Here is a 22,451-nt window from a genome sequence, read left to right as displayed (position 1 = left end):
CATTGATTGTTATCCTCGATCTAAAAAAATGCAGAGTTTAAAAGACTCGAATCTGAATCATTTTTTACAGGAATTTGACACGTCTCGTGCACCATTTGCATAGAAATCCGAACTCGACCGGAGCTTATCGAATAGCATGTGAACGCGATAACCCGCCTGGTGTAGTGCACGGTTCTGCAGTCGAATGATAATTAATATTCGCCAGTGACCTACCAATTAGCGTAATCTAGACAGTGAAAGAGAGAGAGAGAGAGAGAGAAAGAGAGAGAGAAAGAGAGGAAGAGGGAGAGGGAGAGAGAGGGGGGGGGAGAGAGAGAAGAGGGAGAAGAGGAAGAGGGAAACAGAGGGAGGAAACCGCCAGTTCCTGAACATCGAATCTAATCTCAATTCCCGACTGATGCAATTACAATGACGCGCCCGATAATTGCCTTCGCACCCCCCAATATTCTAACTGTCTCTCTCGATCTAGTCCCTCTTTTATCGGCCGCAGGAGATCTTGCCGCCACGCCAAGTAATTTCCGATCGTAATAAACAAGTTAGTCACGTCGTCATTAACTCTAGATTTTATTATGTTAACGTAGAGAAAAGTTCATATAATCTTAATATTAATATTTATTTCAATTTCATTTTCGAATGCTTAACATTTCCAGTTTTAAATTTTAAATTTTAAATTAAATGTTTTCTTTAATCCTTCAACAATATTTTAATTTTAGACAAGATAAAAGACAGCGTATTTTTAATTTTAAATTTAATTTTAAATTTTTACTTCACTCAAAAAAAAATATTCGATAATTTTATCTGCGAAGGCGGAACTACGTCCGAGATTTTATTACCGGAAGATATCTTGCTTCCTAACAGCTGCGTCGATTAAAGTAATCGGCCGTACATTAGCGTAATAACTTGCGAGTAGTGGAATTATGATCCATGAAAATTGAAACGACTGCAAGGAGCCTAGGGTCTCAGCATCATTAAAAGATAAATGTGAGAAATAATAGGAATAACGATCTTGAACGTATGAAAGAGAGATGAACGAGTCGGATAACATCATTCCAGAATGTATAAAATTCATCAACTTCCGACACAACTTTCTTCCGGAACACATCCGGGAGAATGTTCCCTCCTTCCGTCCGAATTAGAAAAAACGCAGATTTATTATCGCGAAATATACGTATGTGTATAAAAGAGAAAAACAAGCATCCTGTTTATAGCATTGTAAGTTTGGTGAATGTAAAAATTCTGGCGAAAATTGTTTTTATTCAACATAATATAAAGTATAAAATATCTACTTCTTGAATTTAGATGTAAATGTCAATCTTGCCGCTTTCAAATGTGAATGTAATTTCCTCTAAAATTTATTAATATTATCAATATAAATGTATAATATATATATTGCATATATATTATATAGTTTCATAATATCATTAATAGTTTTTAGGTATTATAATTATATTCGAATAAATATGCAGTTAAGGTCAAAGTGAATTAATTTAAGATTATAAGTGAATAATGAATAAAGGTAGAAATTAATAAAAATATAAATTGAGATGTGTATTTCCAGTTTACATTGTAAATGTAAATGCTACATGTAATTTATTGTAATAGGCATTCGAGAAATTTTTGATAAAAATTTAATCTGGAATTAAAAACATGTTTGGAAAACTTGAATTTGTGCCAAAAAATAAGATAAAAATAATAAAATTGATTACGCTTAAAAAATAATAAAAAAAGAAATGCAACAAAAAATCGGATTTTATAATATAATCTGATAAATATATTTAATAATAACAAAAATGTTTCGTATATATATATATATATATATATATATATATATATATATGTATATATATATATATATATACGAAACATTTATTTACTTTAATACGTACTTTAATATTAACGATTGCTCGAAGGATTGAGTAGAATTCATGAGAGAAAGCGAACTTCTTTTTTTCACCATTGTGAATTGAAAAATCTGAGAAAGCTTTGCAAGCAACATACCTCGATAAAGCACGCGAGCTTACGCGAACATAAAGAAAGAAAGTGTATTTTTGACCCTCGTTCTTCATTATCCCTCGACAAAAGATCTCTCGTACATACGTTCCACGAGAAGCGGATTTACTGCATTGATTCCGCACAGGCCTTACGTTTCTTTGTTAGATTTTCTCGCGAGAAATATAGAATAAAAAAAGAAATCTGCAGATCGTCGGATAATGATTTAAGATCTCACGTTTGCGAAATTAAATCGCTTTTCAGACTTTACTGATTAGGATAATTTAATTATGTCGTAATGAGAAAAATATAGTTTTGAAATCCTTATGTAATATGTTCACAGCTGGAAATGAAGCGGGAAAAAATTCGGAAACGAGCACAATTAAGAAGAACACTTTATAAAAGAAGAAAATTTACATCATAAAGAACAACGTTGAAAGATTAAAATAAATATATAATAGAATATTAAGAAAAATAATAGCAATAATTTTTTCTTATTATTTTTCTTTTAATTATTTTTGAATGAATATATTTTAAAATATATCATAGAGTTTTATTATTTTTAAGAAAGTGATTTTCAATATTCATTAATTCATAGTCACGATTTTCTAACGATTTTTTAATATCTATTTTACAAACGAATCTTTTATATATTATAAATTTCTTTCTAAATCTTTTATATATTATAAATTTAATATATTATATATTTCACTCAATATAAATATTTTTATTCTTCACAACATTTTTATTTAAATTTATATATTATCCAGTTTGCAGTTTCCAGTAATTTCCTCATCATAATTCGATGGACGTTTTAATCAATTACTGTCGAATATTGTTTGATCAAAGTCATAGACGAACATATGAAATGAGACAAATGGAAATAGAGATGAAGACCTCAGGCAATCTAGATTGATATATCATAAAACTCTTTTAAAAATTTAAAAAGTCGAGAGAGAGAAAGAGAGAGAGAGAAAGAAAGAGAGAGAGAGAAACCAGAGAAAGGAGAATTATGTGAAGAGTTCTCTACGAGGAAACTCTTTTTGTCTATAATTTATAGCACCTTGGAGAAGCAGTGAAAATGTTTATTTTTGCGATTTCGTCGATATTCCCTTCGTAAATCAATTCTGTCAAGTCGCAGATGTTAGTAACTCTCTTTTTAGAAATATCGGAAATAATGTAATTTATCTAAAAAAAATTTTTCCAAAAATAAAAACTCTTCAAACACCATTTTTCTTCATTCTTATCGATTCTTAGCATTTCTTCTCTCGAGGATATTTATTTTACGTCATTTATTAATCATTTATTTCTCAGTGCTATATCTATATTGACAGAAATTCGAACACTTTAACATTTTATTTTTGTTAGTAACTATGAGGTATGTTTGCTGACAATGTTCTGTTCTATTTCGTATTATATTTCCAATTTTATTTCGTGACAAACAATATTTTCTTTATCTGATAATAGAAAATTGGCAAGTATTTAGTTCTTAAATTTAATTTTGAAATTGTTTCTAAAATTTAACTTTGAATTTGTTTCTAAATTAAATTTAATAATTAAATGTCAATTTATTTATAATTTTTATGAATTAAGTTTTTGGTTTTTTTTGTATCTTTTAACTTGACAAAGCTAGATTATCTATACGATACTGACTTAAAATCATACTCAAACATCAACATAATCCCATAATAGATTTAAAATAGATCTAATTTATAGCGAGTAAAGGAAGTATATCGCAGGGAAAAAAAACAGCTGCTAGGAGCATTTCAACTCTCGCAGAAAGGGACACGTAAATTTTCGCGAGGGAGTGGCTAAGAGTGGCATTGGGAGTTAAACACTCAAGGGAGCTTGCGAGTTTAAGTTTCTCCTGTATGAACAAGCAATGTCAGCACTAAAACTCTCATATTTTTCTTACATTCCTTATATATTTTTGTATACATGTTTTTTATATACATAATGCATTTTTGTACTTTTATATATGTTTTCAATATACTCTCATTATGAATTTAAATACAATTACTAAGAAATGCTTTGCATTTTAATCTCACTACTTTAATTGAATTATTAAAAATTATATTCAAAGTCTATTGCGTCTTTGGCTTCAATTTTCTATTTTATTAAATTATGAGAAGAAAAAATCACTTCTTCTTATTCTTCTTTTTATTTTTCTTCTAATCTCATAAAAAATATTAATAAAATGAAAAGAAAGAGAGATATGAAGAACTATTTAACAATCATAAATCAAAGCGGAATCAGCACATCGGAATAACAAAAGTTGAACGATCAAATTCGCACTTCTTTGAGTCCATTTATGTGAGATATGTCATTTCGTTCCAACTCATGCACATTATCTACAAACTACTGGCCAAGTCGGGAACCATTGTGATTCTGGCCACGAGACCTCATTTTAACAACTAATGCCTTCGTGCCTAGAATATAGATCATGTTAGCGTTGTAACAATTCGCACTGTTTCTCGATTTTGACTCCCATCGCGTCGCGAACTTTGGCCATATTTCGTAGTTAAAATTACTGTTTCTCCCGACTTTGTAAACTTTAGGATAAAGCTTGTCTTTTCAACTTATTTTCTCCAATCAAGCGGCTCGATCTCACTACAAGAATTTGACTTTAGAATTATCATGATTCTAGAAGTATTTTCATTAAAGAAATAAAATTTACAAATATTTTAGATAAATTTAAATTAATTTTAATTATCAGATTTGGAGACGTTGAAATAAATTTACATAAATTCTCTTAATCTGATGAACATTACTGCGAGAAAGAAAAAGTTCAAATATATGTTAAAGATAACTCAAAATTTTCAAAAGAAAAATACGCTAAAACTTCCCTTGTTGTTGAGAATACATTTTTATCGCGCTTGTAAATATCTCTAGGTCATGGAGCTGGGGCGGAAGAAATTATGTCGTGTTTAACAACAATCTCGCTCAAGTTTCCCACTTTCAAACGAGTCATCATCGCGGCCTGTACACGGATATCGAAAGTTTGCAGTAAAACTTCCTCCCGTCTACAACTGCAGTTCGTTCTCTCGCTTTTTCCTTTCCTCGAGCTTCGAGCGGGATCGAGAGGGGAAACCTTCGGGGAAGCTTCTGCAAAAGTTCGCAACGGGCCAATTACTGCGGTCGGCCGCATCGGAACAAGAGCGAGATGCAACGAGAGAGCGAGAGAGAAGAGAAGAGGCAAAGAGATCAAAAAGAACGCGAGATGTATAATTGATATTGATAAGTATAATCGGCCGATCGAAAGGAGATTGTTTATTCAATCCCTCTCCCGCTCCCTTCTCGTTGCAACTTGAGTTATTTATCAGCGCACGCTTTTATTACCGCGTGCACTTAGAAAATTAAACCACGAGTGATATTTCAACGAAATACTGTTCTCTATTATTCCTCCTTCTTCCTCTTTTTCCCTCTAATATTAGACGGTGTGTTAATGTGATTAATCTATGTTCATTTGGTGTTTCCATGCCGGACACGAAATGAATATCGCTCTAGAACGTTGGTAATTTCTGGGCATTTCAAATATGTGTGGAGATAGAAGTGCCGTTTCATCTAAAATTTACACACTTTATTTTAATAATTATTTTAATAAAATATATAATATTATATATTAATATCATATATTAATAATAAAATAATATTAAAATTAATGATCAAAATAATATTACATGTTATTATTTTAATATAAATTTATAAATTTATATAAATTTATATTTTTTAATAATAATATTGTATATAATATTATTAAAATATTATTAAAATATTAATATTATATTTTTTATTATTAATATTATGTATATTATACATTACTATTAAAATAAAATGTGTCAAGTTCAAAAGGGAAGGCATTTCTGTCTCAGTCTATACATGGAAAATCAGGTTCTTTATTCCCTGATTGCGGTCCAAATTTAATTTCCGTGCGAAAGACTCAATTCTTTATTAACGTTAAATGCGTTTCTGTAAAACTCCATTCAATAAACATTAAATTCTATTTCCTCTTGTTTGTTTTCTTGTAATTATAAATATATGTTTGCGATTTTGTAAAAGAATTTTAATGTGAAACAAATATATACATTGCGTATAGAAATTGCCGGGTATTCAAAATATTTTTTCTCTTTTCAAAAAGAACTAAAATTATATCTCGAAATCTCATATTTCGCGAGAACAAACACTCCTGAATATAACAAGGTTACAGGATGCAAGAAAATATTCCGACAAGTTTCACGTGCACGAATAATAAGGCGTTTCCGCCGGAATGGCGCGGGAGATGATAATTGAAGGATCCAAATGATACTTTGATGACCATTCCACTCTCGAGTTTTCTCGCGGGAACAGAGCTTTTTCATCGGGGGCGCGTTTCTTCAACGCACATCGACGTGGAAACGTATTTTTCCTCCTCCTCCCTACGGAACGCGGATCACTCTAGCGATAGTAATAAAGCGGCATGAGAGAAAAGAATAAAACAAGACAAAGTTTATTGCGCGCGTCCTGGAGACAGTCCTTTCTCTCTCGCGGAAAATCGTATAAAAACTGGAAGATATAGAATAATAAGAAAATTATTCTGCATGAGACTCCCTAGAATGTCTACCTATTATTACAAGCGGTACAAAAGATTAATATAATTTTAATATTAAAAATAATATTAAAAAAATAATATTAATATTAAAAAAATATTAAATCAAATTTTAAAAAATAATATTAATATTAAAATAATATTAACAAATATAAGGAGAATATAAGATAAATAAAAAAAAATTAATACACACACTCTGAGAAAAAAAATTGATTTTGTATGATATACATTTTTCATTCAATTGGATATCAAACAAATCATATCATTAATCTGTTAATAGATACGATTATTGATTTATGATAATAAATTTATATAGAAAGTGCAAGTGCAAACAATGCATTTGGCAAAATCACAATGTCAAGGGAGAAGAAAGAATAAATAACGAGCGGTATATTTTCTAATACATCTTTCTCTGTGCGATTTCCCGGGAAAATCGCTAGAGAGATACACGGTTTCATTATTACGATATAACAGCGCGAGCGAGTGTCGTCAATGGCTTCGAGATCTCGTTCCAGTCGTTACGATACGAGTTGCAGTTGACAGAACACATTTTTCTTTGCGCGGGAGGAAACAGGAAAGACGGTAGAAAGGAAAAGGGGAGACGTCGGCACACGCGACGTTTTCGCGTAATCCGACGAAAATAGACGAAGAAAATAAAGGCAATATCCCATTCGCTTTCATCTCCTGAAGATGACGGCAGGACAAAACGGCCGGCGTAAATAATACATTCGCTGGTCTAGAAAAGATGGGAGGAAAAAGAAAAGCGAGAGAGATGAAACAAGATCGCAGTCGAAGAGTCGAGCAGGAAGAACTCTAGTGTGAATTTCGTCATGCGACTAGAGTGTGAATGGAAAATGCAAACGGAGAACATCCTGAAATACAGTGAGAATTCATCTGATCTAGTCGAGAGACTCTTTAAAAAAATATTATGGCAAGCTATGTCTCTTTTACTATGAAATTTTGTCGACACTTCTCTATTATTCTCTACTTTTAGCTGAATAATTTGATTATCATCAATTAAGTTGTTCGATGTAATTTCTCTGCATAGTTCAATTTTTCTAAGAAGATATTTTTGCAAATATATATAATTTGCAAATGTATTTATAAATGTATATATAATATACATATGTAAATTCTACGCGATTTTTAATATATATATATATATATATATATATTTAAAAAAAAATATATATATATGCAATTTAAATTTAGTATTTGAATAATAAATAAAGAATCTTATATAATTCTAATAATCTAATAATACAAATAACACTTGTCTTCCTTCTAATATTCATACCGTGATTATTTTAAAATGAGAGATTTATTATATAAATTTTATAACTTTCTAATAATAATTTTTTTATAAATTACTTCGCCATTTTTCACTGGGAAAATATCATGACGTTAATAATAATTTCAGTTTTTATACGATCTCTATTTCAATTCGTTACAATCCTTCTGCGTAAAGATATCGCTATTTTTATCATTTATTAATTTGCGTTTGGTGCAAAGGACGTTTCATTTTCTCGCATAAATTTAATATTTATAAAATTAATCGATCGTATATCATTGCGCGAAAATTATCAATCAAAGATCTCTTAGATGCGCATTACTTTTGACTTTTATACGCGATTCGTCTCAACTCGCTGCAACTGACCGGTGGTCTATGAGCGAAGGCGCGAGGGAGCGCGCGAGTCGCGCGACGTGACGGCGAACAGCTGACTCTCTCACTGGGCGAATCGGCCATGCGTACGCGCGTAGTAGCCGCGACCTACCTCACTCCTCTCGCCCTCGCGCGCGCTCTTCATTCATAAATCGAGCGCGCGCCCGAATGGCAATAACTTTGCAGAAAATCGACGTAGCGGCATTTAATAAAAATGGATCTCCGGAACTGGCGATTGCGCATTTTTTTCGTTCGCCTCGTAGGTTTTTGTTCAAGAAGGTAGGAAAACTATTCAAACTTTATTCATCATATGTTAGAATAAATTATTACATCATATGTTAGAATAAAGTTTCTCTTCGATTGTGCGAGATTTAAATGATTATTAATCCTCCGGCAAATATAAAAATGTATAAAAATGTTTTAATTAAAACGCGCAAAATGTTTTATGTTATATTTTAACAGTTTGAAATTAAATACATCGAATTTGAAATTAAATACAATCGTCTCGATTTGCAATTTTGTTGCAACACAGAAAAATGCATATTGTGAAATTCTAAAAATGCATATATATATATATATATATATATATATATATATTGCTTTGCCGGCAGGCATATTTGTAGATAAATAGAGCATAAAGAGACAAGCACGTCGAAAGAAAAACTAGGTTAAAAATTATTAATAGAGTTTGAACTTTTTTTTCTGTGTTTCGAAAACTGGCTCAAATTGCGAGGTCCGTTTGCGTAGTTCTCTCGTTTTGCCTTTGTTCGCCGAGAGTTGAAAGAACACTTGAACATTTTTAATTCGAAAAGGCAGACAATCACGATTCATACAACTGTTGTTGTTTCTTCTACGTTCTTCTACGACAACGTTTTCCATTTTATCTATCATGTTTTTCTCAATGCGAAATTCTATGTAATTGCTATATGCATGCACAATTCAAATATTGATACTGTAAATAATTCGAGAACGCAGCGCGAACGCAGCGTGTTGTAGCTCAAAATAAAAGAGGGAAGTGCTCATGGAATGATCACGTACACGATCGACGATGTATTTTTTTTTAGACTCTTTTTCATTCGCTCGCGCTGTATTTTTTTTTAGACTCTTTTTCATTCGCTCGCGCGTAGTTTTCATCCATACTCGAGAATGAAAACTCTGTATTTCGTGCGAGCAGAAACGTCATAAATATTTCACGCGACACACGTATATCGTTCGCACTTCGCGGTTTTATTATTCCTCCCGCAAAAGTTACGGCCAATCTTTATTCCCGCGTGGGACTACTCATTTTAGTTACGTAAAAATGTGCGATTCTCTCAGGCAAGCCGTCCGCACTTTTTCGCTAGTTGGCGAGACGTTGTGATTTCAAGAAGGATTGGATCCAATAGCGAAAACGCATAAAATATTGTTTTCTTCTTGCAATTCATACACAAAGGCTAAAAAATTATTCAGAAAATTAAATTTCGCAACATGTGTGTGTTGCATGATGTAAACATTTTCTCAATTTATTAACATTTACGTTATAGTAAATATTTCGTAAAATTAGCTAACGTTCTTTTACTTAATTATTAGATTTTTATGATGTAGAAAATTCTTTGAAAAATGTCCAAGATTCCTCAAGATGCAAGATTGATATAACTGATTAATTAACTTATATCTCACTGCATATTTTATCACTGTTGATAGATAACAAGATTTGACAAAATTCGATAGACTTCTATTCTTTTCCTTTTCTCTCTTCTTTCTCTGTTCGTAATATCGCGCCAGTTGCCATCGATCCGATATCTCGCAGCAGCGACGACCAATGGGCACGAGTGTGAAACGAGGACAACGCATATCGAGAACCTCTCGCTTTAGTGGGGTTGTCAGTTCGTTCCCACTCGTCTTGTACGCCAGTTGTGAGAGCGACGCTGGTGCGTCGCGCGAATCTTGAGATGGCGACGAGTTGCATTCTCTGTGAACGACGCTCCGAAGACGCGCACGAGATATCATTCCACGCGTAAGGATTCTATATGTGACACATTTGAATGCGCTCTTCCATATGGTTCTGTGATATAGAAGAAAAGTAAAAGAGAGAGAGAGAGAAAGAGAGAGCGTTCGAGAGCACGCCTTTAAACGCATGCGTGTTGAGAACCTTGTACAAACCCTGTCAAAAATTCAGAGCTTTTATCAGAGTCAGATAAGTCAGAGTCATATAAATATTTCCATTTGTGAACTTAAGAAAAATTTTCTATCGGATTTTATCGAGAAAGAAACAATAATTCAAGCTTGATTCTCGCTATCTCTCTTGGCTGATATCTTAAGTGCCAATAAATCCAATGTATAAAGTTCAATAGATTTGTGTATGTCTGTGTAGGTAATAATGTAGAGAGATAAGTAATATCCAGATGAATTGATAACTTTAAATATTTTTTGTATCTCTGATCTGATTTTCTATTTTATTTTATGATTTAATACAATGTTTTAAAATGAATGAATAAGAGTGATTGACTGATTAAAAATGAAATTATCAGAAATGACGCAGATTTTCTAGCAATGTTGAATTTCATAATTATATTGGCTTTTGTGTGTATATGTGTGTGATTAATTCTCTCTTAAACAACTTATTGCCAAAGATTCTTATTTCAAGTCCATTTTTTATTAATCCAAAATAAATTTCTATTAAATATTTTTTAATTTTAATATTAAATATAGAAAGAATTCTCTCTTTAAAAGAAAAAAATTCTGCATGACATAGCATATGATTATATGTATATACAATTGATTATGTGTAATTAATATCTATAATAGTATTATCTTTGTAAATAATAACAAAATTTTACGTAATAGTCTTGTCGAGATTCTAAAAAAAGTATAAATTCTTTGAAGCTTTTTGAGAAAAATTTATCAAAATTAAAATAAATATATTAAAAATGCATATAAAAATTTATATATGTAAAATATATATAAAATTTGAACATGTGCGTTATACATTTTCATATATGCACACACTCAAATTGTATTCATAAATCTACACGAAGAAAATCATTACAAGTTACAGAGAGAACATTTCAAATATTCAACGACATAAATACATAAAAACTAACATTGTTTTCGTCCTATTTGCGTATTTTCTTTCCAGTTTTCCCGAGAATAAGGATCATCGGAAAAAATGGCTGGACGCGATTGGCAAAACTAATGCGGAAGTGCCTGCTCAATCGGCACTGTGTTCGCGTCATTTCTCACAAAGTTGTTTCACAGGCTCGAGTCTGATGGACAATGCTGTTCCAACTTTGGAACTAGACTCATATTTTTCAGCAGAAGAAGATCAATCGCAGGAAGAATTGGAAACCGAGTTATTCGTCCCAATCACAAGACCGACTGTTTCAAAGTAAGCAAATTAATTATAATAATAATTAATGAAAATAAAATAATATTTCGTAAGTGATTTAATAAATTTACTGAATGAATTTTCATATATTAATAGAAATAAAAAATTGTCAAGAAGAGAGATATCTATTTATATCATATAATTAAACTCTTTCTGTATAAAAAAACAAGAAAATTTATTCATTTTAACTGCATTTATTGCACTTAATAATTGCATTTAATAAATTTTCACTCTCTCTCTCTCTCTCTCTTTTTTCTCTTCTTTTTTTCTAAATTTGAAATATATATTGAAACATGCTTGATTAAAATATAATTACAATTATGGCACATTTATAACATGTAGCTACAAAGATTAAGTTTTGTGAAAAAATTGGTTTACGTTTGAGAGAGACAGAGAAAAAGAGATACACACACACACACACACCGTATTTACTAGTCTTTTATCTGAGGAAACATACGAAATCGCAATTTAAATTACTTGGATTAAATGTACTTAATTCTTTCGAGAATTGAATAAACAATCTAACGATTGATCTCCAACATCAATCGCGTTAATCGAGTTTCGAATTTCCCTGATCAATAAACGCGCTGTTTTCCTTTCCAAGAGGAAGGCGTATTCACATGTTGTCGGATGAGGAGATGAGGGAGACGCAGCCGATCAAGTACGTGCGCTTTCTCAAGAGCGTCAACTGGGACGAGATCTCCAAGGTGCCGGCGGAGGCAAAGATTGTCTGGGAGGTGGCGATGGAGGAATTGAAGGAGGACAACGAAAAGATAAAGCATCTGCAGGCGCACGCTCGTCAACTCAATGCGACCGTTTTAAAACTGAAGAACGCATTGAAAACGCGAAAGAAGAATAAGACCGCCGTCAAAAGATCTCTCTTAAATTAGGTTTGCGCATACAAATTTTCTTCACTCGATTATTTTATAAATTTTTTTAAAGTCCTTGTAATTCTGAAATTTGTAGGATTAATAAAAATATTAGATTCTCTCTTTATGAATTAAAATAAAATTTCCGAAGCTTACTTTAATAAATCTTCTTTTTTTACGGTTTTAATATCATAAGATTAAAATGGAATTTTCCTGAAAAAGGAGTCAATAATTAACTTTTAAATTTATATATATATATCCCTCGGTGAAAAAGAGACAGAGAGAGGGGATGATTCATTTTCCGTTAGATATTAAAGTGCAATTGCGTTTTTTCCAGCTCTCTCAGATTTATTTTCGGGACGATCGATTCGTTTGCAGTCGCAATACAAATTGCGAGGTGAAACATTGAAACGGCTCTCTCGAAGGGGGAAGTATCGCAATTACGTCGCATGAATAAGATCCACATTCTCCCCTTTTTCCCTATTATGGCGAACCAGGCTACCAGGCTAGCGAGGCTAGGCTGACAGGCTTGCCGCTGTTTGCATTCGACTGCACGACGCCCTGCAACGAAAGCAAATGCCCGTCAATGGCGGGTCCTTTCAGACAAGACAAATGCGAGCTCGCGCTCTCGCATTTGCGCTCTCTTCTTCGCGCAACAGAGGTACGTGGTGCGCGTAATACGTTTACCACCGACCACACAACCGGGGAAAATATATGGCACGAATGGAAGAAACGAAAGAGTGGAAATGAAGAACGATGTCGATGAGCAAGGGATAAAAGTTGCGTCTTTTTCACCTCTCATGATGCGTTATATTATTTGTAGATTTATATTATCGAAGTAATAATATAACGTGTATACAGGATAAATAATTACTTATTTACACGGATTGTAAAGATTAATTTATAAATTAAAATTAGATTAAACTCACGCTTAATTAGACAATAAATTGTAAATTATCAAAGTAAGCGGTGGGCCATGTAAATAAATTAAATAAATCATATATAATTATATAAATATATTAGGTTTCTGGATACATTGTTTTAATAAGTTATAACTTCACGCTTTAGCAATTATCTTTCGCTTCAATAATTATCATCATACATATGTAAAAATCTTATTAATTTGAAAGATCAAGTATATGAATGTGATGTAGAAGCTTTGTATTATGTAAATGTTTTTCGAAAGCAAAAATGTTGAATAAAAATCACTTCCAGTACGTTGGCTCGTCTCTCGTACGGAATTTCGCGGATGCAGTACGGCATGAAACAAGCGAGCGCGCCGAAAGATCAAGGAAGAAAGGATAACGTTGATAGACACATAGAAAACGAGAATAACAACGACGGTGGCGCAAACAGGGGAGGACGAGGAAGAGGGAGAAGAATCGAAATGGATTCGCGACCTTCTCCCCCAGAGAGAGAGAGAGAGAGAGAGAGAGAGAAAGAGAACACCAGCAAACCTCCGACGCAGTACTAAATCACCAGCCTCGACGGTACCATCCCTGCGGGATGACGAAGGGCAAATAAAAGAGCGCGCGCGCGAGTCCGGTCATTCGTTATATTTTATTCACGTTTCATTTCACCCGCGACCGTACCTAACACGACCGAAGAGAGCGGCCCGTAACGAGAATGGCAGTACATCATCGCGCGATGCAGCCAGAGACCCGCGATGATGCATCGCGACATCGTCTTTGAGAAAAAAAAATATCGATAGTTTCCTGGAGAGAATAATAATAATCTTAGCACATCTTAGCATTATTGAATCAATCGTTGTAGTGAGTTAAAATAATTTATAATCTATAATTCAATATATATCAAATAATTTTATATATATATATATATAATTTATATATATAATAAATATATATAATTGAAAAATTAATATGTAATTTAATATAATTAAATATAATTAATATATAATTTAATATATATAAATATATTAAATTATGCCGTAATTATGGACAATAATTATACTATATAATTATATTATATAAATATATTAATATAAATATATATATATATATATATATATAATTATAGAAAAAAAAATTTAATACACATACACACAAGGGAGGAGAGACATAACTTTTATGTGACACGTAATTAGATAATTTATAATCACGCTAAAAAGTTTGTGAGATTCGAAGACTCGAGAAAGTAATATCAGTAATAATGCATGTAATAATCAGTTTGAAAATTCAAAGATAAGATTCGGAAAATTTATACGCAAAACTCCTTACGAGATTTATTTTTGCGTGAGAAGACGGTAAACGTCGCGTATATTTGTGCCCGTGTAATATACCCACGTCCTTCTGCTTCACGTTATAAAGTCAGCTGCATAAAGATAGTAGGTCAAAAGTTTCTCTATTTTCAAACATTGCAACAACCGCCGGGAACTAGTTCTTGTCGTTGTCTTGTAACCTTCCAACAGCATTTTATATCAAGCATATGATGCATCACTTTTATCGTCGGTCTTATTGGCTGTCAGAGAAATCAAGACATATTTCGCAAAAGAGAGATAAGTTCTATTTATATCAAAGAATTCTATATATTTTCTTACACAGTCAACTTTGATTCTCAATAAATTATAGAAGAATTCTTATTTAAGCGATATTAAAATTTATTCTCAACGATATTTTATCATATCATAACAATAAATCATTAAAAAATTAAAATTATCGACGTGCTTTTTTAAAATAATATTCAAGAGATCCGTGCACAAAGAGAAGCGTTCTAGTTATCGCTTTTTGCATAACGTGAAGAATCAATGCACGTCAATAATGGCCTTTTTTAATGCGCTTATTTTTCGTTTAATCGAATTATTCTTCTTGCCTAATGTGCGTGCATGAAATGCCATAAGACCGTTTATGGTTTACGTACTTGACGAGCGCAACCGCAGTTCGCTTGTATGCAGGTGGCTGACTATCGAACGGGTGTGCTACTGAAAAGCCAACTTTACTCCGTCGTCGGACTACAAAGTACCTTATCTACTGCGAAACTACACAGGATGTAGATCCTTGTTCCAAAACTCAAATTTCCGGCATATCGCCGCCTATAATTTCGATTAAAGAGCCACATATAGGATGAGTGAATCTACTTTAAATTCGACGTATATATTTCACAGCAAGTCTGAAACGAATCTAGCAAAGACTTGTGAAAAAACAATATATATATATATATATATATATATTTATATTTTAATTTTTTATATATTTATATATGTTTACTTGTAGATAAATATATATTATAGAGTTTGAGTTTAGTTTTGAAAGTCCATATGGACTGCTAATTTCCATGCAATTCGGTCGGGTGAATATAACTAAGCTGTTTCTCATCACTACACAGTCAAAGTAATTCGATATGCTCAAGTTACAATTCTGCGCAAGATGAAATGACTTGGGTAATTCCAGCAATATGTATGTATCACTGCAACTCGCTACGTATCGAGAATATTTCGCGTAATTTCGACATAAATAAGGTTTCGCGAGATTGTTCCTGACTCTGTATTCGCTTCATTTAACTCCTTTATCCCTCCTTTTATCGAACCTTTATACATATATTTAATTTCGCATATATATGAACAGCAATTTTATGTATGTATGTATATTCAAAATTAAACATATATATTAAATATATATAAAATAATCCGATATAAAAATCAAATTTTCAAGCGAATATAAATGTCAAAAACAATTTTGGGAAATATTATTTATGTCAAAATTACGCGAAATATTTTAATAAAAAATATTGTATATATATATATATATATATATATTATATTTGTTTAATAATACATTTATATATTTGTTTAAATATAATAATAAAAAGATATATATTTATTTAATAATAAAATTTTATTCTATTTTATTTTATTTTTACGACGTATTATTTCTAACAAATATACATATATATATATATATATATATATATATATATATTATAATCTATTTTCTTTATTTTCAATTAATTCCAGATAATATTAACAAATCTTATATAAATGTTGTATAAATGTTACATAAATATTAACAATAAATGTTATATAAATGTATCTTTTTTGAAAAATCTATTTTACACATATACATATTTAACTGTATTCATAAAATGAATGGCATGCAGTTGACAAAACAAAATGTTGCAAAAATTTGACGAAGAGATTTGACCTACATACCTCCCTCGTGAATTACTCTGTACCCCTGTATGTTGAGCTTGGCAGGCCATAAAGAGAAGAGAGAAAAGAGAGAGAGAGAGAGAGAGAGAGAGAGAGGGAGGGAGGGAGAGAGAGAATAAACAACTTTTCTAATATACTCTCAATTGCCGACCAACACGCTAACGTCATGTCGCGACTGCAACAGCATCGCCTTAACGCCCATAGTTACGATAGCGTGCCCGAAATTCCGAAATTTAAACGTTGCGCGAACGACGCTCATCCATGCTGCGCGATTTTCCCCCTGTCTGATAACAGCCCTCTCCCATAAATCTGCCAGTACTATATTGCCGAGACTTTTACAATCGAGATAAACCGCTCGCACGATTTTCACCGCGTGTATTCGAAGGGACCTCGAAAGATGAAACAGTCGATGAACGCTATAATCTCACGATCGCATCGCGGTATAATTCTCGCTCCTGTTCCCGCTTATTACAGTTTAAAGCAATATATTTAATTTAATGTCGCAATATAATTTATAACTTATATTTCTAATTTTTAATATATAATATATTTTTAAATTTTAATTTGTAATATTTTTAATTTTTAATAATTCTGAATTTTGCTTTTCCTCTTTTAAACTCATAATTGATAATAATATCAACATACTTGTTGGATTTTAACTTTATAATTATATTTTCGAAGCTAATGTCTTTAATTGAATCCTAATTCCGATAACACTTCTCCCTATTTTATTTTAATAAATTTAATCTTCCGAAAATGTAGTATTTTTTATAAAGAGTAACACACATACTTGAAGAGTTTTTTCACATTTTTTTATGGAATAAAAAAGGAATATGGAATTAAAGAAGCACGTATCAAAGAGTCGCGCTAATGCTACTTAAATACCGTATAATTACCCTGATCGTGTGCGAATACTAATGTTACGAAAGATAGCACTCACCGTACATCTGCTGAATCCCATGCCGGTCGTCCTCCGGCAGCTCGTAGTTAGGGCTCAGTCCCTGATACCAGGGATACATAAGCGCTCCCTGGACCGAGCTGTGCGCCAGTCCCAGGGAATGACCGAATTCATGAGCGGCCACCGCGAACAGACTGGTACCTGAAAGAGGAAAGAACAGAGGAGAGGGATATTCAAGATTCGCTTATCTGCATGGTCTAAGCCAGCAGCCTCCCACTCACGCGCGTTCATGTTAACCGCAATATCTGTGAGCATTCCGCGCATGTGTGCGCGGAATGCGACACAAGAGGGGTGGCATACAGATTCGCAGGGCCGCGGAATTTTTATGCACTACGCAGTCTAGCCAATATTTCGCGAGGAGGGAAACATAGCGGTATAACTCTCTTTAGTAGAATAATTAAATTATTATAGAAAGTTTATACTGTATCGACGTAAATTTATTTATATTAATCATGCACACATTATATAGAATTTATATCTAATAAATGTTATATAATTTGTTATATATTTGTTATATAATTATTATATAATTTATAAGGAAACACCAAGTAATTTGAATTAAATAACATAAATCGAGAATTAAAAATGTGTGCTTGAAATTAGCTTAATTGGAGTTAATTGTTGAGAATCAAGAAGGAAATATAATGACTTCTTGATAAAACAAAATAAATTAATCTTTATATAATATTCTATTTTTTTATAGTTTATGCAGAGACAAAGATGCTGTTTATTTTTTAGAGACAAAATATTTGGAAGGATATAAAATTAACAATATCTATCATGCAACTATATGTATGTAAAATAAATTTCTCAATTTTGCATCCTACATTTTTCAAAAATCAACACTTGAGTATATATTTAAAAAATTTACTTTACTTCTTACTTTTCACGATTGCTTTAAAAGATACTCCCTCGTGAGAGAGAAGCAGCACGTATCGAAAACTTTTTGCGTGCCGAATTTTCCGGGCAATTGCATCGGGAACTACCGCCACCACCGCGGAATCTCCGCCTTCGTTTCGTTTCGCTTCGATTCGATTCCAATCCACATCGAAAAAAGTATGCTTCCAGATATGGGTTAGGATTGTAAAGCGATCGCCGATACTGGGGATTGCCGTTGCCGGAAAAATTGATAGTATCGCCGGGAGTCGTTGATAGTATCGGCGGGAGAATTCCTCGATGCCGAAATTTCATGAAAAATTCTCATCCGTAAATTCATACTCAGTTGCAAAAGATATATAGCCGCCGTGCAATTTTTCCTAGAGCTACATAAATTTCTCTAAAAAAAATTATAAAATATTTTTAAAGAGATACAATATATTTCTATATCGATAAAAAAATTTTTCTGAGAGAAGATTCCGTCCAAAATCTTAAAAAAATTAAAGAAGTAACATAAATAATACATTCATTTATTTATTTTTTCTCGATATAACGCAATATAAATTTTATATGCTTAAGTGATATCGAGTTTCTCTTAACTCAAGAATTTCCACTGATATGAATATCGGAATATTACCGAGAGATAAATGTGCAGTCTACCGTAAGGAGAAAACTTTTGCTATATTTCGCGGACATCTCTTCTCTTTCTTCTTAGGTTACTATATTCATCTCTCTCGTAAGTTAAACACACAAGAGACGTGACTAAAGACGAGACGACGAGATTCTCAAGTCGCGTAAATTTCTAATGTGTGCACCAAATTATTATATGCTTTACATTGTACAATGTTAAAGTGCGTCCACATTAACGATTGCGTGGCTAAAAAGAAATAATAAATATCATTAGATATTTATATATATATATTTTAGAGAAAAGGATTTCTATTAAAAAAAATAAAAAATATTTATCTAATCTAAAAACAATTTTTTTTTAAATTTCTATCCCTCGAAGACTTTGAATATTTCAAATGGATGTTTTAACAAGTATAATAATTTGCGGTTTGCCAAATTAATTGCAAACTCAACTGACATCTGCTCACTCGAAAGCTATTAGCCTAAATGACTGTCGCGAGTAGTATCGCCCTACACGCGAATGCTTAATAATTCTCGTTAAGCAAACGTCATTAATGGCGGCCTTCGCTTTAAATTAACCTGGTTACGACGAGAGACCGGAGAGGATGATACATATCTCGGATAGGGAACAAATGTAACCGATTTGCGAGTGGCGTTCAAGCAGTAGTTATGTCAGTTATGAATTGCTAATGACGTCCCTGCAGATTCCATCGTACTATCTTTGCAAATAGTGAGAAACTGGGATACAGTTAGATTTGCGAATTACATTGTGTGACTGATGTCTCGTGGGAGGTTTCACCTCGCTCTATGAAAATCACTAGTGACAATCAAAGCAATTATTATACCAGTTGCTTTAATTTCGCGCGATCATATTCACTTTAATATATATTTTTTTAATATTTCGAGTCGGAGAGAAATGCATGTATTTCACGGAATTTTTGGCAAATCTCGTAAATTTCGAATCTTTTGGAGACAAATTGTGGACGAAAAGAAACACAAGGAAAGAGCAGAGTAAACGGATCTCAAAGATTGTAATTTTTTTAACCGAAAGGGCGCATAGCTTTTGAAATTTTAATTCTCTCATTGAAACATTCGCTCGCAACGTGGAGAATTAATTTTCTTTAACCGTAGTACATCGATATCGCAAAGATCTTTTGATTCGATCAACGAGAACAACTCTGATAACTATCTTATTGAAATCAAACTCGACATTTATAGAGAATTTACGTACAGGGCTTTCCAAAATCGCCACTGCCTTTTTCAGTTTCATAATAAACTTAAAGATAACTAGAGTTCTTTAATAATATGTATAGAAAATTTATTATTCATTATAGAACATTTTTTTCTAATTAATTTAATCATATTAATAGATTTTAGACATTGTACTTTAAATAATTTTGCAAGTAAAATTAAAATTCTTGCATAAAATTAATTTAATAAAGTAATTTACTTAATTTAAATTATATTTCAAATTATTCTTTAATATTATTTTATATGGTATAGTAATTAATTTATATGGTATAGTAATTAAAATTCGAAAGCAAAATGTACTTTCTTTCATGTTGAGAATTTTCGTCCTTGTCACAGTCGAACAAAAGGATTTAAGCCGACAAGTCGAAACATCGCGATGTCGTGATGCCAACATAAAGTACCGAAATTAGCAATTTGAATTGCATGCAACGACTGTTAATGGAAGCGGGAGAGTCCTGTGTCGCAGTAATGTACGATGGTTATAACTATGCTACGGAAACTGTGAACGTGCCTGATATTAAGCCAGCGCGACATTAGCAATGCTCTATAAAATACGAATACCCCGATAGAGGGAAAGGACCCAAATAATAAGAATAATAATAATCCTATAGATATAATCGCGCCGAAGAAAATCCGGTTTCCGATATCGGAACGATTCGATTAATTAATACGTTTAATTAATAGCTCGAACATGGCGGCAATTAAATTAGTCTTTCTCTCTCGCCCTGAGGGTGAGAAAAATTTAACCGATGGTTTTGCCAGTACACGCAATTGCGTTTATAAAACGTTTAAAGAGGAATTTACGAGCGCACGTTGTGCTGTTACTGTTGGTAATAAACGAACGATGTTATTATTAAAAGCCTCGCTTAAAGTTAAAGTTTCGCTGAGAAAATTTTAACTCACCGCCATAAAAATATATAGTAATGATTGAACTTTAAGCGTCTAATGCGTAAGTTATGGCGAAAGTTTTAAAATGTTTGGTCGCGTAAAACTTCTCGAAGGAAAGATAGCTAACGGAGAAAATGATTTGCGTTCAAATAAAATTCTGAACTTATCGCACTTGACAGAAATTTTTCAATAAATATTAAATTATGTTTAAACATGTATATTTGTGTGTTTATATAATTACTCTAATTAATTCGAATTTATTTTCGACAATTTAATTTACTTTTCCAGAAAACAATTTTTCTGAGAATTCCGTTAAACCTTCTTTTCGTATTTGTCTAAGATTTTGTTCTAAAAAAGTCTCTCAAAAAAAATTAATTTAAATTATTTATATATGTAATTCATTAAAAATATGTATATCTATTTATTATATATATGATTTAATATTATAACTCAATGTTTTAGTATAATAATTAGTTATGTGACAACACAGTATGTATTTAATGTATTTAAGCAATATAAATCAAAATTTTAATCTGTACAAAAATTTCGCGGTCCTAAAAGAGAGAGATTATCTTTGTAAATTTTTTTTTTAACTCTTCGCACCGTCTTCGCGTTCCCTGAAGATTTTCGCTTGTAGCTTTATTTCTACAAAGCGATTTTGCGCGAGAGCAAATTAGTTCTTGCCGAGGAAAAAGCTGGTTGTACTTCGCGATGTTCGTTCGCCGTCGCTCGAAACTTCCGGCTGCGGAAAGTGGAGTATGACGCGACGCAACGCGAAGAAAATACAGAAACGTATTATGCAGAATGTTGCAACGACGTTGCAGTAATGCGGTAAAAACGATACGATGGATTGTGTTGCTGCGCTCGAGTTGCATGAGGGCGGACATATCGACTAGAATATTTCACGTCTTCCCCGCGATACTCGCGATAAATCGTCAACCGGATGTAAATCGCCCCTAATTATTCTCTGCTAATTACCCTCCCTCCAGTAATGAATCAATGAAATAAAGCCTGTTTTGGCGAAAATGAAAAGTAATTAAACGCTTGCAATAGGGAAGAGCTCCAATTTGTTATAAAATAATCGAGCTAAAAATCATCTGTTAATTCGATGTTATATATAATTTTCTACTTGCAAAAGAATTGGTAAGTCAAAATTAATAAATATTTGGCTAAAAATATCCATGTACAATAATTATCTTTTTAATGTACA

At 32.2% G+C, this 22,451-nt stretch overlaps 2 protein-coding genes across 4 annotated transcripts in view; one reads left to right on the top strand and one right to left on the bottom strand.

Annotated features, from left to right (window-relative positions):
• LOC105247808 (matrix metalloproteinase-2-like) overlaps positions 1-22,451 on the bottom strand; it is a 166,702-nt gene that overhangs the window by 7,518 nt on the left and 136,733 nt on the right. For both annotated transcript variants that reach the window (XM_025412632.1, XM_025412630.1), the window contains one exon: positions 17,579-17,737. In XM_025412632.1, coding sequence (XP_025268417.1) covers positions 17,579-17,737 — 159 coding nt within the window. The remainder of the gene's footprint in view (positions 1-17,578; positions 17,738-22,451) is intronic.
• Positions 10,074-13,346, top strand: LOC109610629 (THAP domain-containing protein 1-like). 2 transcript variants are annotated; one of them, XM_020030141.2, is made up of 4 exons: positions 10,076-10,233; positions 11,356-11,604; positions 12,209-12,494; positions 12,811-13,346. In XM_020030141.2, the coding sequence occupies exons 1-3, from the start codon at positions 10,169-10,171 to the stop codon at positions 12,492-12,494; spliced, it is 600 nt and encodes a 199-aa protein (XP_019885700.1). In that variant the 5' UTR covers positions 10,076-10,168; the 3' UTR covers positions 12,811-13,346. The 2 variants fall into 2 exon arrangements, with proteins under 2 accessions (XP_019885701.1, XP_019885700.1); XM_020030142.2 differs by lacking the exon at positions 12,811-13,346 and having other exon boundaries at positions 10,074-10,233; positions 12,209-12,568.

Source organism: Camponotus floridanus, unplaced genomic scaffold, assembly GCF_003227725.1.
Source record: "Camponotus floridanus strain SB8 unplaced genomic scaffold, Cflo_v7.5 scaffold109, whole genome shotgun sequence".
Taxonomy (NCBI): domain Eukaryota; kingdom Metazoa; phylum Arthropoda; class Insecta; order Hymenoptera; family Formicidae; genus Camponotus; species Camponotus floridanus.
The sequence above is the reverse complement of the archived record's forward strand: the minus strand, read 5'-3'. Positions and strand labels throughout refer to the sequence as shown.

Coding starts and splice junctions, on each gene's coding strand:
- LOC109610629 (XM_020030141.2), top strand. CDS start 10,169: ATGGCGACGAGTTGCATTCTCTGTGAACGACGCTCCGAAGACGCGCAC. Junction 10,234..11,355: donor CACGAGATATCATTCCACGC/GTAAGGATTCTA, acceptor TTTTCTTTCCAG/TTTTCCCGAGAATAAGGATC. Junction 11,605..12,208: donor ACAAGACCGACTGTTTCAAA/GTAAGCAAATTA, acceptor TTCCTTTCCAAG/AGGAAGGCGTATTCACATGT.